General features: G+C 38.0%; 1 protein-coding gene across 1 annotated transcript in view; it reads right to left on the bottom strand.

Moving 5' to 3' along the window:
- LOC126154495 (A-kinase anchor protein 9-like) overlaps positions 1-19,018 on the bottom strand; it is a 510,657-nt gene that overhangs the window by 180,487 nt on the left and 311,152 nt on the right. Inside the window, exons 28-29 of the mRNA XM_049916148.1 lie at positions 18,654-18,695; positions 5,215-5,319 (exon numbers count right to left, since the gene is read on the bottom strand). Coding sequence (XP_049772105.1) covers positions 5,215-5,319; positions 18,654-18,695 — 147 coding nt within the window. The remainder of the gene's footprint in view (positions 1-5,214; positions 5,320-18,653; positions 18,696-19,018) is intronic.

Below are 19,018 nucleotides of genomic sequence, written 5' to 3'. Positions count from 1 at the left end.
AGTGGCTTTCAAATGGGACATGTGGCATGTTTTGAAAATGCAGGAAATAGCTTCTGATAAAGGAGAAGGTCTTTCTGGTCTTGATTCATGAGATGTCAATATAGATACATTGCATTCTCTGCCAAATCTTCCTTGTTCTGTGAATTGATAGAAAAGGAAGTGTTGTTCACAAAAGGGAGGTAGCTACACAATATTTATGTCCTGAAAATTCGTTAACTGGCATCCATTTTATAGCACCATTGTGTGTTAGTTCTCAAAACAATTATTCTGTATTCCACTAAGCAAAACATGGGCAGCAGCAGATCACAGAAGATGAACTCCATTAGCCAGTATTACTTATGAAAGTATCGTTATGCTGATATGTGGTAATTCTTAACTATTTATGGATAATTCTTTCTAGACTGATTAAGTTATTTATTGCAAATTCAGGAAAATATTTAGGAATATACTGTGAGGGATATGACTAATAATTGTAAGTTGGGTTCAATTATTATTAATGACAGTCTTTAAGCCAGTAAGAAGTTGCTAACTTCTGTTCTTTCGTTATTTCGATGTGCATGGTTGATGTATTTTAGTGCATATTTACTGTATTGTATGCATGCTTTTTTTAAAAATATATTTTTAGTGTATATTAATCTGCCGTCTACTCATCATTCGAGTTAAGAATGTACAGGATAAATTTCAGATTTACCTACCAGCAGCTAAATGTTTGTTATACTTCAACACACTGTAATATTTGTGAAGAAAGGACTATATTAAACAATACACATTTGCGAGCTTGGTTCAGAAAATTTTCACACACGACTCACAGCAGTGGGGACACTGCTGCTCAGTCAAGAAAGGATGCAGTGCTTGTTGTAGCATTCAGATATAAAATGTGTTGGGCAAGTTAAAATAATTCTGCTGCAGATTTAATACAGAACCACTGGTACGAAAAATAATCAACATTTGGCATGATGGAGGAGGAGGAGATAGTGCTTAATGTCCCGTTGACAACGAGATCATTAGAGAATGGAGCACAAGCTCAGATTAGGTAAGGATGGGGAAGGAAATCAGTCGTGCTCTTTCAAAGGACCCATCCCGGCATTTGCCTGAAGTGATCTAGGGAAATCACGGAAAACCTAAATCAGGATGGCCAGACGCGGGATTGAACCATCATCCTTCCGAATGTGAGTCCAATGTGCTAACCACTGCGCCACCTCGCTCAGTTTTGACATGATGAATTGTTATCTAATGGAAGTACAATAAAACAACAAGGGGGTGGCATGTTGTAAGGAAGAGATGAATATATGAGGTCTGTTTAAAAAAAAACCAGAGCTTTTTCCACAAAATTTTTCTACGCTTACCTTTTACCAATTGTGCTTAGTCTCTTTTGAAATACTCTCCTCCACAACTAAAAACATTGCTCCCAATGCTGTTTCCACTTCCAGAAGCAGTCTTGGTACATCTCTTGCTGGATCACTTGAGGCACCGTTTGCAAGTTTTCTCTTATCTCATCCATCATTCAAATCTTTGTCCTTTCAATGGGGTTTTCAACTTCGAAAATAAAGAAAAGTTCACAGGGGTCAAGTCTGGAGAGTATGGAGAATGAGGCAACATAGTGATTTCATTTTTTCTGCAATAGTCACACACCAACAGCGATGAATGTGCGGGTGCATTATCGTGGTGTAAGAGGCATGAACTGTCTTGCCATTCTTCAGGCTGTTTCCTTGTCAATTTTCTCGCAGGCTTCGCAACATGTCCCAGTAATACCACTGATTAAGAGTTTGTTCCTGTGGCACAAATTTGTGATAAACTGATCCTTCAAAGTCAAAGAAAACTATTGGCATGTCTTTGACATTTGACCTGACAAACATTTTTTGGTCTTGGAGAACCTTTCCCGACCCATTGTGAAGACTGAATCTTGGTCTCAACATCATAACCATCCACTCACATCTCATCGCCAGTTATAATTCTCTTAGGGAACAGCTTGTTCTCATTTGCATGATCCAAAAGCCCTTCAAAGACTGCCGAGGTGAAGGTCTTTCTGGTCTTGACTCAGGAACCATGGGGCGAACTTGGCGACAATACGATGCTTTCCAAGATGCTGTGTCAGGATTTCATGACATGATCCAACTGAAATATTACGTTCTTCTGCAATCTCTCAGACAGTCAGTCTTCAATTGGCATGTACAATTTCATTGATGTTCCTGACATGAGCATCGTCAATAGACATCGAAGGGCACAATGAAAGAGGGTCATCTTTAACTTCTGTCTGCCCATTTTTAAACTGAGTGGACCATTTGTAACACTGAGTATGGTTTAAGCACTCTCACTGTAGGCTTCCTGCATCATTCAATGTGTCTCTGTAAAGGTTTTTCTTGAATTTCATGCAAAATTTAGTGCAAACCCTCCTCTAAACCTGCCATCTCAAAATTTTCAGACTGTGTGACACAACATTCTACTCAATACAGCAATGAACAATAACTAACAGACATACAACAGCAAAACTTCCGAAAATTACACATTAAACATAGGTGTGTGCATGGATAAGAACCACATTTCACTGAAACACACCATTGGCACAAAATTATGAATGTTCTGGAATGTTTTGAACAAACCTCATATTTAAATCATATTGGACTGCCCACAGAAGTTAAAATTACAGGCAAGAAAATGCCCATAAATTTCAAAATATTATTGTCTGTAATTTGTTTCATTTATACCTTTACAAGACGCAGCTGCTTTGAAAAACTGTGTGACAAGGATTGCAATGTTAACTTTTTACATTTAACTACTGCAACATTTTTGTATGTCACAATTAACTTCCAGATTGCAACAAATGTACAATATCACATACTTAAATGTTTTATACACAAAACCTCAGCTGAAATCAATTGTGCTAAGCATACTGGTAAGACAAATCACACAGTTCAAATGTTTTTCTTTGAGACACTTAACATCTGCTACACCATCACAATACTGCATGAGGTCCTTGCCTTGCGTGGGCTTACACTCTGTAGGTGTCTGGTTGTACCGCTTGAGGCAGACTGAGAACAGTCTGTAAGTGATCATCAATAAATGGATTTTGCAAACTATGAATGTTGTTAGGATGCAAAGCTGAAAAGTCCATGTACACACAGAAGAACCATACAAACAGAAACTCATGTTCACAGTTACACACTTTTATGAACAGTACAAGGAAGGATGGAAGAAATGTTAGGGTTTTACATCAAGTAGGCAGAAAGGTCATTAGAGATGAAACACAAACTCAGATTGGGGAAAGATTAGGGAGAAATTTTCCAAGTAGGTATACCAGCTTTTGCCTGAAACGTGTTTAAGGAAACCATGAAAAACCTTAATCTGGATGGTTGGCTGGGGATTTAAACTGCTGTTCTCCCACACGTGAGAACAGTAGTGAAACCAGTGGTGCACAGCAAAATGTACAAAGAATCACAAGTGAAACAGACAATTATTTTTGTGAGTTTCATCTGTTGGAGGTAACATTGCAGTTTATCTAATAAATACAAGACAACCATGTCTTGCATGCTCATGCTGCCAAGGGATAACTAAACTAGCCACATACCAGGGCTGCTGTGATAGTTGATGGGGAAGAGAATGACCAAAAGCTAAGAGTCAGCCTGTTTCTTGAACCAATCATAAAAATGAAGCAGATACTTGAAATCATTTCATTTAGTTGTTGAGATTCAGTTGCAGGTGTAAATCAGAAGAAGTATTTAACTTGTTCTTAGGGATCATTTTCAGATTAGTTGATACATGTCCAACTGTATAGATGTCTATTTTTAATATGACCTGTAGTGAAATAAAAGAGATGCCTCTGCTTTAACATTACAAGAAGAGCTGGAAGTTGAATTGAATTGAAACTTAAATTAAATTGAGATCAGATGACACAAACATGTTATTCCACGCAAAGAAACACACAGTTGACAGTGATAGATAATGTCTGTGAAACTTCTTGCATTTCAGTCATTATTCAGACTGTAATAACATTTGAAGTTCACTTTTTGTCAGTTACTTTATGCTATGTTTATGTTTCTTAAGTTCTATATGTTACTGTAACATTGACTGTCTTAACATACACATATAGGCAATGGAAAAAAAGGGGGAGGGGTTGCAAATTTAGCACCTAGTAGACGACAAAGACAGGCATATCTGTGAATACCACAGTTTGTAAAAGAATTGGTGACTTTTTTGATAAGGAGTATGACTGGGCATCAGTTTTTTACATCAATGTACAGGAAAACTCCCCCCCCCCCCCCTTCCCCAAAACCTACGAGTAAAAGAGATTCAATTTGACACAGTCCTATTTTGCCTTATATTGTGTCATACAACAGATGATAGGTAATGTCTCAGGAAGAAATGGATGATGCACTCCTAGGAAGAGACTTTCCACACCCTTTAAAGCGCATGTCAAGGTAAGAGTTATGTGCAGAAAAAGGAACACATGCAATGTTTTACAACAATCACTACCATTTTATTTGGCACACTGAGAAAACCTGCGAGATCACCCATGTACAAGTATTGGGCTTCAGAACAAAAGATAAGAATTCCAACATTTTATTTTAAATTTATTCATATTTTCTTTTACACTATAATAGGGAGGGTTAGACAGTGGAAAGTATTAGGTCTTCTCCACTCCATGTTGCCATGAGGAACAACATGTAAAAAAGTGTCACCTTTTTCATACAATACTGGCAACATAATCCAAGGAAAAGCAATTGTGTTTTTACAGAACTATACATTTAAAAATGGCCTGCAAAAGACAAAAACACTCAAATATTTTGCATAAACTGAAACCCCAGAATACTCAACAATACATTATGAAACAAAATACAACATTTAACAATTGTGCCACTATGGCTGCTACTGCATCATTACGTTTTTTCACTATTGTTAGCAAAATAGGAACATGAACACCAATACTTCAGGTTCACATTGACAGCTAAATACAAAGTGAACAAATAGTATGTGGTATGGTGATGATGTGGTGTGATGTGATGATTTGAAGCGATCTGTACATTATATATTACTTTACAAATACATATGTCCAACATTAACTGTAGTTTGTGTACAACATGGGATACTGTTCACTGCAATAATGGCTTTTGATTCAAAGACAAATACTGTGTCATTCCATATCAAATGTGCCATGTCTTTTATCACATACAGTTATACAAACAAGACATTCTGAAATGCAACAAACAATACACTCACCTTATCCACAGCTGCTTTCAATTCTCCCTCAATCTCCTCCTTTCTACTGGTTTCTTCGGAATGAAGTAAATGGGCTTCTTTCAGTTGTACTTCCAGTGCCTCAACCTGATTACAAAATTCTTTATTTCAGCTTATTCCTCAAACACTTGATATTTCTAATGCTTTATAATTAGGGTTAATAAACACTAAAAAATTAGTGTCTTCCATTATGCACACTGATTGAGACTGGAACAAAATAGTTATGCACTTGCCTGTCATGCACCACAATTTGTCTACTTTAGACAGTGTAATTTTTTCAGGGAGCTCAAGGACAAAGATGAACACAAAGTCAGCTTTAAACATTAACATAACAATTAACATGTGTCAAATCAATATGCTATTCAAGCAATATTTATGATTAAAGCAATATATTTCCCGTATTCATTTTGGTCACATAACCAGATAACAAATATAATAAACTGAACATAAAAGATAATCATGGTACAGCCACATTAACTATTCTAATAAGAAACAATAAATTATTCAGAAATACAAAACACCAGTCACATACATTCTATTATGTCAAATTCTCTTTAATTTCCAGTACAAAATAACAGTAATTAATGTTAATATTATTTATGACAGTGTAGGTTTATTTTTATTACAACAGTATTTAAGGGAAGGAAAGAAGAGAGACCAAAGTATAATGCACGCTGATGACAAGTTCTTTAGAGAATGAGCGCAGTCTCAGACTGAGGAAAGGAATCAGCCATGTCCTATTCCAGGGAATCATTCTGGTAGTTGCCTTAAGGGATACAGGGAAACTATGCAAAACCTAAATTAGGGGTTTGAACCACTGCCCTTCCGAATGTGAATCTGTACCACCTTGCTTTGTAGCAGCAGGTGTTTGTAGTTCTGACAAGAAGTAAGGTACCCACGTGGTTTTAATGACAATTGCTGAATGCTGTTACCAAAAACATCACAAAGAATTAAATATGTATCAGCTAATATCATATGTAGGCAAAATCAGATGTGAATAAAATATACCATTTTCATGCCACAAAATACTCAATTTTCTAGCAAAATAAAATTATGAACATCTTCATTATTTTCATTTCTAAAATTACACACTTATATTTGCTTTGTAAATGATACGCCAACTGTGTTATGTTACTATCTCTCACATTAGCACATTGAGTTATTTACCATATTTCTTTGTCTACTATCGTCCTCACTACAAGTGAGTCTTGCTCAGGCTGGGGCCTGAGTGACATGACCTTCCTTTTTAACCTTTCCGAAACCGCCTGTCTGTCTTCTCCAAAGAAGGAACTAACAGTTGTGAAAGCTAGATTTTCATTGTCACTTTTATGACTTTTATGTGTGTCTTTTGGCAGTAATAAACATTTCACCCCCTCAAAGTAAGTAATTTCCAGCAATTCTGCCTCACAATTTATTATTACATTTCTCAATTATGATGCTTCTTCCCATTCCCTGAGCAAGTTAAAAACAGTGTGCACAAAATCACATGACTTAAGATTGTGCTGTATTTTGGCATGTATTTATGGTTCTTCAGTCACTGACCATTTAACTTATTCTCTAAGATTTTATCAGCGACACTGGGCAACATTTTCCATTAATTGTCACTCTTCATTGCCATTAAGAGTCTGGAATTGCTTCAGCTGCTTAGATATTGCTAATATTGACATGGTTTACTTTGTTACAAAAGAGGAGCAATAGCAGTAATACCTAGTACAATGCCATTGAGCAATTACATGCCAATATGTTAAACCTTGTACTGCTCACATTATTGTAAGAAAATGAAATGCTTACAGCTGTCCTTATGATCTTATTTATTGTGTAGCTACCAGTTTCAGCACTTCACTGCGCCATCTTCAAGCCTTAGTTGATGCTGAAGTGATTATCAAGATCCATATGCATGTAGCACTCAAACCATGGTGGAGTGCTGGTATCACAGTTACAGATAGTCTGCATGAACCAGTTATGTTGACAACTGATGCAGCATGTATATGGATAGTGATAACCCCTTCAGCAGCAAGGCCTGAAGATGGTAGCTACACAGTAAATAAGATCATAAGGATGGCTGCAGGTATTTCATTTTCTTACAATAGTGAAGAGCCATTGCCCCCAAGGATGGACATACAAGAAGTCACATTATTTTCTTTTAGCACACATAACCAAGGTTATTCTAAGATTGCTGGCTACATGCAACAAAATGTTAAGGAATCACCGGAACCACCATTGACTGAGAAGTGTGAGGTGTATAATGAGGATGAGAGATTACACGTATTCCTTAATCCTGCTAATTATTGTAACTGGAAGTAGTGTACCAATAACAGTGATACTTGGTAACTAAGGGATCACAGTTTTGCATCACATTTTATATGGCTGTAAATTCGACAAAACTATTATTTAGTGTTATTCAGTTCTGCTAGTAGTGGGTACGTAAAATGTTAATTACCACAAAAATCTAGGTCTGATCCTGTTCACAGTGTACTTAAATCTCTACTATTGTGAAATGGCTTATGGAACTAATGAATAAAAATATTGAGGAAGTATTTATAAATTACTATTAGATGAAAACAAGGACTAACCACACATGTCAATCAGTGAACAATGACAATATTAGTTATTTCTGAATGCCCATAGAATATAAAAATTGTCAATTAATTGAGTATGAAATGGGCAGCCCAGACAGTGGGCACTGAGCTATAGATTAGTGATTTTTATTTAGTTTTTCTACTTTAATTTTCTCCTGATAACAACTTGGACAATAGCTTGCTGTGTAAATGTACCCAGGGCTCTCTGAATGATTCAAAGCCTAGCTTGATAGATACAAATTTTATGGAATGTATTCTTGTATAAACTCTCATTGGAGCTGATGAAGTGACAACACACCATAATCATTTAGTAATTCTGCACCTAAGAATGCACACCATCAGCCACCACTCCTCTCCTACAAACTGAGCTTGGCCAACCTCCCTAACATCCCACAGCCTTCACCACTGCCTCCCACAGCAATAACAACTGATAATCACAAGAATCAGTGTTCTCAACCTCACATCTAAAGCACTCTGCCATCCTGAATTACCTGTCCTATCCAAAGATCTCACTTTCAGCCATAAACCTGCATTTAATCATGCTCCTTTGGTGCAGGATCTACTTTCCTTTACATGTAACGTTAACCAGAAATATCACTTTGCAACCCAATCCCAAAACTATTCCAACAGCAAACATGACACTAAATCATGCCTTGAACAGTTCTGACAACAATCCCAACTTGATCCACAACCACTACCTCAAAATCATCCCTTCCAAGCCTTCCAAGAATTCCTCAAGTCCAGCATTGCTTCACAACCCTTCCTCAGGTCCCTACAACATGATCCTAACCTGTCCTCTGCTGAACTCCAGACACTGTGTTCCCTAAAAGCTGATGACTCCATCATTATCCTTCCAGCAGACACAGGATCTACCACTGTGGTACTTGATTGACAAGAGTGCATCAGTGAAGGTCTATGCCAGCTGTCTGACACCTCTCCATACAGCACCTGCCATCAAGATCTCATCCATGTGATTCAAACTGAGCTGCAGTCCTTCCTAAAAACATCAGACCTCTCTCAAGGACTTACACGTTAATCCACATAACTTCTTAACACACCCAAACCATGCACCCCCACCTTTTGCCTTCTTCCTAAGATCCACAAACCCAATCATCCTGGCCGGCCATCCCATAGTTGCTGGCTTCAAAACACCCACTGAGAGTATATCTGCCTTAATTGATCAACACCTGCAAGCCGCAGTACAAAGATTTTATTCCTATATTGAAGATACCAACCATTTCCTAGATCGTCTGAAATTTGCGTCTTGCCCACTCCTGCCACACACCTTGCTTATCACCATTGATGCCATCTCCCTCTACACCAACATACCCCACGTACATGGTCTGTCTGCTGCTGAACATGTCCTCAAGCAACACCATCTGTTTCCAAACCTATGACATCCTTCTTGCTCACCTTAATCAACTTTATACTTACCAACAATTACTTCATCTTTGAGGGGCAGACATAAAAACAGATTAGGGTTAGAGCCATGGGAACCAGGATGGCTCTGTCCTATGTCAACCTTTTCATGGGTTGCTTGGAGGGGGCTTTCCTAGGGTCAACAAGCCTTCAGTTCCTGATTTGTTTCAGATACATTGATGACATCTGTGCCATATGGACTCATCATGGGGCTGACCTGTTAAAGTTCCTGGAATCACTATGTACCTTCTCCCAATTAAATTTCACACGGTCATAGTCCGAATCCCATGCCTCTTTCCTTGGTGTTGACCTCATATTCACCAAAGGCTAGCTACACACTTCTGTTCACATTAAATCTGCTAACAAACAGCAGTTCTTACATTCTGATAATTTCCATCCTTTCCATGTCAAACATTCTCTCCCATACAGCTCTGACATTTGAGGCAAATGTATTTGTTTGGTTGCAGAGCCTTTACAACAATGCACCACCATTGTCACCTCAGCCTTCACTGGATGTAATTACCCCACCAGCCTAGTTCAAAATCAGATTTCCCATGACATCACATCCAATCCTGGAACTGCTGATCCTTCCAAAAAAACAACTTTGGAGAACACCACTTGTCACGCAAGGGAAACTCCCCATTGCACCCCCCTCAGATTTAGTGGTAAGAGTGTTCAGTGTACAGCCTGTCAGAAACTGAACACAGATCAAGCATGAAAACAGGAAGAAGGTGACTGGACTGTGAAAAAAAATCAAAAAAGAAACAGTGAACAGTCCAAGAACAAGAAATGCAACACAGAGCAGCCAGATAGAGAAATGGCGTCATGGATAAGTGGTTACGGCATTTGACTGCCATGTGGTGTGCCGTGTTCAAACCTCCCTTCTTCTTCTTCCTTTTTTTTTTTTTAAAAAAAAAAAAAAGAATCATACTTGTGTCTGCGACGTGGTGTAACATCTGTTTGCAACAGTGAGGTATAATGATATAATGACAGTTGATACTGCACTACTCTATATGCAGCTGAAAGGAAGTGGGTTTCTAATGGAAACTGCAAATGTTGATGACAAGGTGATAAGCCCACCAAATCCTCCACTGGAAAACACGTCTGGTGTGACATACACATCATTAATGACAGTATGCATGTCATATGATAGGAACCTCTTACCGACGTACCTAATTTGTACAACTGGTAAGTAAGTGAGATATGCGTCCTTGCCAATATGGGTGTTCGTATGAATGTAAATGTGATCACTCCCAAGGAAATGACGAAAACTTAATAGTTTGTCACATAAGCTGTAACACATGAATGCAACAGTTTCACAATCACATAGTTTCTCTGTGCTCTGTCAAAACATATGTTTTTAATGTTTTTGAAGTTGTGTTGCATTTTGGGGTCTTGACTCTTGAATTCCTTTGTTGTAACATGGTTCACAACTGTTTTTGTTGTTGTTTTCATTTCTGTGAGATGTCTGCTTTCACTATTCATCACATTCACTTGCAATGGTAATGTATTCTTATCGCACGGATCATATTCTATAATTAATGTACAGTATGACAACTGACACGACTACAGAAAGATAGCAAACACTTCAATGACTGGATGGACAGTTCATAACATTGTGGGAAAAGAAGAAGAATGACTGGATGGACAGTTCATAACATTGTGGGAAAAGAAGAAGAAGAAGAAGAAGAAGAAGGACACAAGCGAGTTTCTAACATGGCTTGCCTGCTTGGCAATCCAGCACCATGACCACTTACCCACTACACCATTGCTAATTCAGGCTGCTCTCTATTGCACTTCTTGTTCTTGGACTGTTCACTGCTTCTATTTGGCTTTTATTCACAGTTCAGAACACCTTCTTCCTGTTTTCATGATTGATCTGTGTTCAGTTTTTGATGGGTTATCAACTGAGCCATCTGAACACTAAATCTTGGGAGTTTCTCTTGTCAGTATTATCCTGGTCTTGAATGTATTAATCAGGTACTTTGACAAGGCCATGGCTTTGTAAAATCATGCCTTGAAATAAAATCCATTTTGTCTGAGATTTTGCCCACCACAGCTTGAATAGCATTTTGTCACCCTCCCAATCTCCACAATATCCTTGTCAGACCCTATGCTCCTCCTGCACCCATCTCCCTGCCCAATGGCTCCTATCCTTGTGGCCGTCTCGGCTGCAAGACTTGCCCTACGCAACCTGCTACCTCCACCTATTCCGGCCCTGTAACTGACAAACATATACTATCAAAGGGAAAGCCATCTGTGAAATGACATCTCATAGACCAGCTGCTGCAGCTAGGATTAATGGACATTGGCAGTGGGTGTATACCGAAAATACACAATATTCTGTTGCAGAGGAAGCTCTACAACATGACAGTCATGACCTTGGTGCCTGTTTCATCATACACAACATCTGGATTCTTCCCCCAGACACCATTTTCTCAGAACTCCGTAGATGGAAACTAACGCTACAACATGTCCTTGATCTCGACACACACCTGACCTTAATCTACATTAATTCCTTCCAACTCAGCCTTTCTTAACAGTAACTACTGCTTTCTCCACTCCATTTTAGTTTCCTACATCTTTCATTTTCTGATCTGCCTATTTTTTGCCATCCACCCTCCCACCTCTGTTACATACAATGCACTTAGCTTTTCACTCTTATTATTAACTCATGTACAATGTTTTAGTAGTAATCTCCGTCTTGCATATTGATCTGTCTTCCACCTTTAAGCTCCCAGGTTTTCAAATCTTGTCTTGTGTAGCCCTCAACACTCAGACTTTTCTTTCCATCTCGTCCCGTAAGTCTGCCCTTACCCAGGGTTCTGGGTAACTTCTCCAAACTGTAGAACTGTACCCCTTTTCCTAAACCCCTCCTGTCCTTTTCCTTCACCCCTCTTACTTCCCCTTCAACTCTTCTTCATGGAAGAAGGAGCCAACAGCTCCGAAAGCTTGCATAAATTACACTTTTTTGTGTGTGTCTTCTCCTGCCACCCCTTGGTGAGATGATTATTTATCCATCCAGTTACATTATATTGTTATAATGTAACTCATCATGTTTGATCACCACAGACACAGACACCTAAATCGGATGGCATTTATAATCACTGACTTTTCTCACTCTGTTCATTAATTTGAGTAGATTGTGGCCAGGGTTAATATGCTGGTTTCCATGAATTAGGTGCAAAAGATTTAAAACTGTAATAACTAGGGAAAGGAAAGCAGTTGTGAAACTTGAATATATTGTTCACAATAGTGTTGCACAGAACTACCACAGGCAATGCGTGTGTGTCATACAGACTCACAGCAAACAACTGCATGTTAACTAGTAGAACAACAGTTGGGGCCACAAGAGTCAGAAAAGAATGATTGGGTAGTCAACTTTCCCAAACTGCACTGACACAGCATTTCTAGATACAACAAAATGAAGGGGTTGACAGAATGGAGACCGGGCAAACACAGACAAAAATGGCCTGGTCAACAGACTGTTAATCCTTCTATTTTTCATGGACAATGTCAACTATTCCTAAGCTGAACAACAGCAAAGTTCAAGTAAGGACAGACAAGGACAAAGACCTGCTTTAATGAATAAAATTTTCTGTTATCGACTCAAAAGAATAGGACAGCAGCCCATTCCCAATTACAGACTTTACTGACTGCCCTACTCTGAGCTATTGAATGTAATATTACTGAGTACTATCGACAAGAAGGTTTCATGAAGTACATATGTATGTCACTAAGCCAATCGTTTGTTACTGCTCACCAATCAGGATAGATGGGATGGGTTGCAAGGGCACAACAACAAGTACACAGAACTCTTCAGATTCACACCCATGCAAGAGAAATTATATTCACTTTCTACTGGGCTTCAGCAATCTGTCATTACTAACATCACACAACACTGAGGTACACAAATGAGCCAAAATATTGTATTGTATTGTATCACCTGCTTAACAGTGTATTTAGTCTGCCTTTAGAATGCAACACAGCAGCAACTCAGCATGGCATCGATTTGACAAGTCCTTAGATTATTTCTGGAGGCATGTAGAGCACCAGAAGTTTACATGTAAGTCACACAATTACTGTAAATTATCGGCCAGTGGTTTGTGGGCACAGAACTGGTTCCAGATAGCATCCAAATTTGTTACACCAGGATCAGATGTGATGAATTTGGTGACCAAGACACCAATATGAATTTACTATCATGCTCCTGAAACCACTGTGGCAATTATTGTGGCACTGTGACACAGTTATCCTGCTGGAAGATTTCATTCCTGTTCAGGAAGACATCCAGCACGAAGGAACGGAACTGGTCTGCAATAATGTTCACGCAGTCCACAGCAGCTATGGTGCTTTAGGTAATAACAATGCGGGGGAGTGCATATAGATGTCTGTGTGGTAATGCGTGAAAGTGTGCGCATTTACTAGACCAAAAGCTCACAAATCAAATGTAAATACTGTTTTCTGTGTGCCACATATCAGTCTGCTATATGTGAGTGGTTGCCTTTTCTTTTATTTTATTTTATGTATTACTCAGTGGAAGATTTCCATTATTGTTAAAATATTATGTTTGTCAGAGCTATTAAACCTTTACTGATATAAACACTATTGTGTCTTCCATCTTCATTTGATATTAGAACTCAGAAAAAGTAACCTGCAAAGCTAAGGTACCCCCCCCCCCCCCCAAGCATAACACTGCCCCACTGGCCAATGTCCAAGGGGCATTTTGAGCAGTTCACCTGCAAGGCCACTTATCCACAAGCAACCATCAAGCTGGTGTAACAAGAAATGTGATTTATCTGCCAACCAGGCAACATGTTTCCATCGATTCGCAGTCCAGTCTCGATGTTCCTGTTTCCACCGCAATCGTTATTCACAATGTCATTGCATCAATGTGAAAACACACAGGAATCATCTGCTGAGAATCCCAATGTTTAAAAATCAGTGCTGAACTGTGTGTTCCACAACACTTGTGCCTGCATCGGCATTGCAGACTGTCACCAGATCTGCCATAGATAGGCACATATATCCTGCTTTACATATCGAGTATAACTCCCACCTCCACATTCTGTGATGAGATGTTGAAGTCCAACACCTTGTCACCTACACCTACACATGGTGTCACCATCCTTCTGCCACTTTCCATAGCTGCTCATGACAGCAGCACATGAACAGCTGGCCAGCTTCACTGTTTCCAAGACATTCGCTCCTAGGCACTGGGCCGTAACAATCTACACTCTGTCAGAGTCACTTATATAAGTGGATTTCCCCATTTGAAGTCCATATCATTATTAGAATAATTCCCATTTATCTCTGCTGTGCTTATACTCTTTCCTTAAGCTATCATATTCCGTCAATATCAGTCTTGTGGTGGGCAGCAGTCATAATATTGTGGCTCCTCAGTGTATATTTACATATTACAACAATGCATTTAGAAATGTAAGAATACAGAATGAAATGATAGTTTGAGATAACATGGGAAACAATGTGAGAGTGGTACAGAGCTGAACAAGGCACAACTAGCAAATAAATTATGCCGTGTGACACTTGATACTGTGTAGTAACTCTTGATACATGACACTGTCTTCAGAAATAAAGAAATAATTGTGAAGAAAAGAATGATAACAAGGGTGACTATTAGCCTGATATTAATAAACTATGGAAGCATAGAAGGGGATGGTCACTTTCAAAATTACGTCATGTGTTATCTTCACTACAATGTCTCCATTCTTCTACTATCCATTTGTGATTAAGAGGAAATGGAAAATCAAAAGTGTGTAACCATGGGCATCTGCAGAAAACTTTCCAAGAGGGAGGCAAGTTTGTAAAACTGCATTTGAAACAACTGATTAGATGAATTTGAAAACATATCATGTCCCCCCCCCCCCCCCCAAAAAAAAAAAAAAAAAAAAAAAAATATATATATATATATATATATACTTAAAAACAAAGATGATGTGACTTACCAAATGAAAGTGCTGGCAGGTCGACAGACACACAAACGAACACAAACATCGTCGTGTTCGTTTGTGTGTCTGTCGACCTGCCAGCACTTTCATTTGGTAAGTCACATCATCTTTGTTTTTAAGTATATTTTTCCTTCGTGGAATGTTTCCTTCTATTATAACTATATATATATATATATATATATATATATATATATATATATATATATATATATATATATATATAATAGAGGGAAACGTTCCACGTGGGAAAAAATATATTTAAAAAGAAAGATGATGAGACTTACCAAACAAAAGCGCTGGCAGGTCGATAGACACACAAACAAACACAAACATACACACAAAATCTAGCTTTCGCAACCAATGGTTGCCTCGTCAGGAAAGAGGGAAGGAGAGGGAAAGACAAAAGGATTTGGGTTTTAAGGGAGAGGGTAAGGAGTCATTCCAATCCCGGGAGCGGAAAGACTTACCTTAGGGGGAAAAAAGGACAGGTATACACTCGCACACACACACATATCCATCCTCATATACACAGACACAAGCAGACATTTGTAAATATGAGGATGGATATGTGTGTGTGTGCGAGTGTATACCTGTCCTTTTTTCCCCCTAAGGTAAGTCTTTCCGCTCCCGGGATTGGAATGACTCCTTACCCTCTCCCTTAAAACCCAAATCCTTTTGTCTTTCCCTCTCCTTCCCTCTTTCCTGACGAGGCAACCATTGGTTGCGAAAGCTAGATTTTGTGTGTATGTTTGTGTTTGTTTGTGTGTCTATCGACCTGCCAGCGCTTTTGTTTGGTAAGTCTCATCATCTTTCTTTTTAAATATATATATATATATATATATATATATATATATATATATATATATATATATATATATATATATATATTTTGCACAGCTGAGGAGATCCTGCTGTACATTAACAAAAATGCCGTATTAATTCTTGTCTGATGAGTGGAGACTCACAGAATAAACTTTTAAAGGAAAGGCTTGTTCAACTTGGATGTCATTTACAGCACTTGGTTTGCTTATAAAATTTCAGATCTGATCAGGTTACTCAATTCGTTACATTACTTTCACATTTTCTGTTTTTTAGTCTTGCCTGGCATAACTGAAGTTGAACAATATGTGTTTTAAAAGGTACTTTTTAAGGGTTGTTTAAGTAAAATGCAGCCCATGGGCAGTAAAAGACTAGATGAATGTGGGAAACTGAACAAGACAACCCTCACAATTGGCAGGCAGAATCAACTTTTTGCAGCCAAGGTAATTCTTGTATTTGCTGTTTGGCACATTAACTGAAACGCAGAATTCATAGCTAGATCACTGCATGTGGTGCTGAGACGCACCCATAAACTTTCAGAAGGTCCCAATAAGACGATATTTCCTCAAGCTTGAAATTTCACACTCCTTTCTCACTCTTCTAGTGCACAAAACTAATATTTTCGTTTTTTGAATTATGTGTTTGGGGTCCACAGATAAAGTATAATCCTGTAGATGCGCACACTCCCATACCTCTGTCATGTAAAACTGAATGTAGAATCAGCAAGCCTTAATGAGGTTTCCTTGTCCACAAGTAAATGGTAAACTGCTGTTGTGATTCTATCTTGCAGCAATTGAATCAAAGGAATTGGAGATAGATAACTGGCAAGTATACTGCCACCACATTTACAATATGCTGGGAACTGACAACAGAATCCATGTGCCAGGGTTCTGGACCAGCTCTTTTCTGCAGCTGGATAAGGGCTGAAGGAGAAAGTAAGACAAAAAGATTGACGCCATAATTCTTTGAAGGTTCGCATTCATCTTGTCTACAGAACAGCAACGAAATTGTGACCCACCAAGGAATCAACATAATTCCCCGTGAACAAAATTATAACTAAGAAAACCCAAGATACTGCTAAAGCTGCATTACTTCTCACCATAGTTGGTAAAGTTTGTTAAATCTGCATTTCAGTGATGTAACAAACAATGACTGTAAGATATTCTAGAGACTTCTGTAATTACTTAAAAGGTTGTACCAGACTCCATAGTCCTCCCTTGGGGATGCCTATGTGTGTAAGACTTTGAATGGAAGCAGTTCTTTAATTAGTGGTTTCTATATTAATTCTGATAACTTGGTTTGTTTTGTCTATGAATTATTTGTAATAGCAGGTAGAATTTGGGAGACTGAATGGTACTGCTGTGATATCATAGTAAAACACAACTATTTTGCCACTTCACAGATCCAGGTAGAAGTTGACTGGTAGTATTCAAGGAATTGATAGATTTACTGGTTTAAAAAGATGTTTATCATGTTTGTTCAACATGAATTATGGAAGAAGTACAATGGATTGTTCCATCTGTAAAGCAATTTGTATGACTTTATATTAGTGATGAAAACAATTGATAACTTAATGACTATCATTAAACATACTAAGAAATGTTTATGACAATTATGATAATGTGAGATGACTCAGTTAAGAAAAGTATAGCAGGCAAATAAGAGCCAACTGGGTTTAATTAAGTTTTGTTTTAGGTAAGTTTATGATCAAATTCAGAAAAAAACCACATCAAAGCCTGATACACGTGCAAGCAGTAATGAGCATCAATAAATTTAAATGTACTACCAATCAGTTTTCAGTTACCAATTACAGTACAACATTATGCATAACAACTAACAGTCACTTAAGAGTAACCACCTGTTGCAAAATCTTGGCAGTGTATTACAATATTAATTGGACCAAACACTTCAATGTTGTTAACAAAATATAAGCTTTATAGGCCACACTGCTTTGACAGACTTACAAAATATGTCATTTAAGAATTTTTGTTGTAATATAAAATAAAGGAAGCTGACTAATGTGTAGTGCATAAAAACATGCAACAGAAAACAGTATTTACACTAACTTTTGAGCTCTTGCTCTTTCTTTAGTAAAAGAACACACATTCACATGCATAACCACACAGATACGAAAACACATACACCCACAGCTGCATGTTTCTATGTGCTACACATCAGTTATCTACAGGTGAGTGGTTGCCTTTCCTTTATTATATTATTATTCCATCCAAGTATTTCCAGTGTTATTAAATAATTGTCAGACAGAGTTATTAAATCTTCTTCAATATAATCACTATTACAACTTCCATCTTCATTAGATATACAGAACCCAGAAAAAATAACATGTATGAAGAACACTACTTAAATTAGAGAGGGAAAAAATCATTAAATTTGAGTTAAAAATTAGTACTGCTGGATTTCCAGAAGGTGTTAAATGGTTACTGTTTAGCAGAAACTGTTTTAGCATAAATGCAAACAAAGACAACAGAAACACAAATACATAGCTACAGGTAATGCCAAAGGTAGCACCCCCAATGCGTACATATGACAGTGAGTAACAGAACAATTAAGCAGGCAGCAAGGCAGATAGGTTAAGCCAAGAATTGAGACAAAACAATTACACATAAAAACTCACTGACTGAACTACGCTGAGCTGCTCAGGAGCCCACCATTCACCCTTTTGCAAAGAGAGACAACGTGTTAGAATGCAATACAGAAACCCACAAATTGGCTACACATTCTCACCAGCTAATACGAAACATGTATTATATCACTTACACCTCCTGTTGATGTTAGTAGAAAGAATATAATACCACATGGCTCAAGATACATACAATTTTCTTGCCTACAAAATGGTCAAGGCAAAACAGAAAGAAACCTGAGGCAAGGTGACTACTAACATAAATACCTGTACCTAGCACCATTTTTCGTGGATATACCTCAGACACATTTAATGTATATACGTTTCTACAGTCATGGAAGCAGAGATGATGTGCTGTT

Source organism: Schistocerca cancellata, chromosome 2 (genome assembly GCF_023864275.1).
Source record: "Schistocerca cancellata isolate TAMUIC-IGC-003103 chromosome 2, iqSchCanc2.1, whole genome shotgun sequence".
In the NCBI taxonomy this organism is placed as follows: domain Eukaryota; kingdom Metazoa; phylum Arthropoda; class Insecta; order Orthoptera; family Acrididae; genus Schistocerca; species Schistocerca cancellata.
This window is presented reverse-complemented; position numbering and strand designations above follow the sequence as displayed.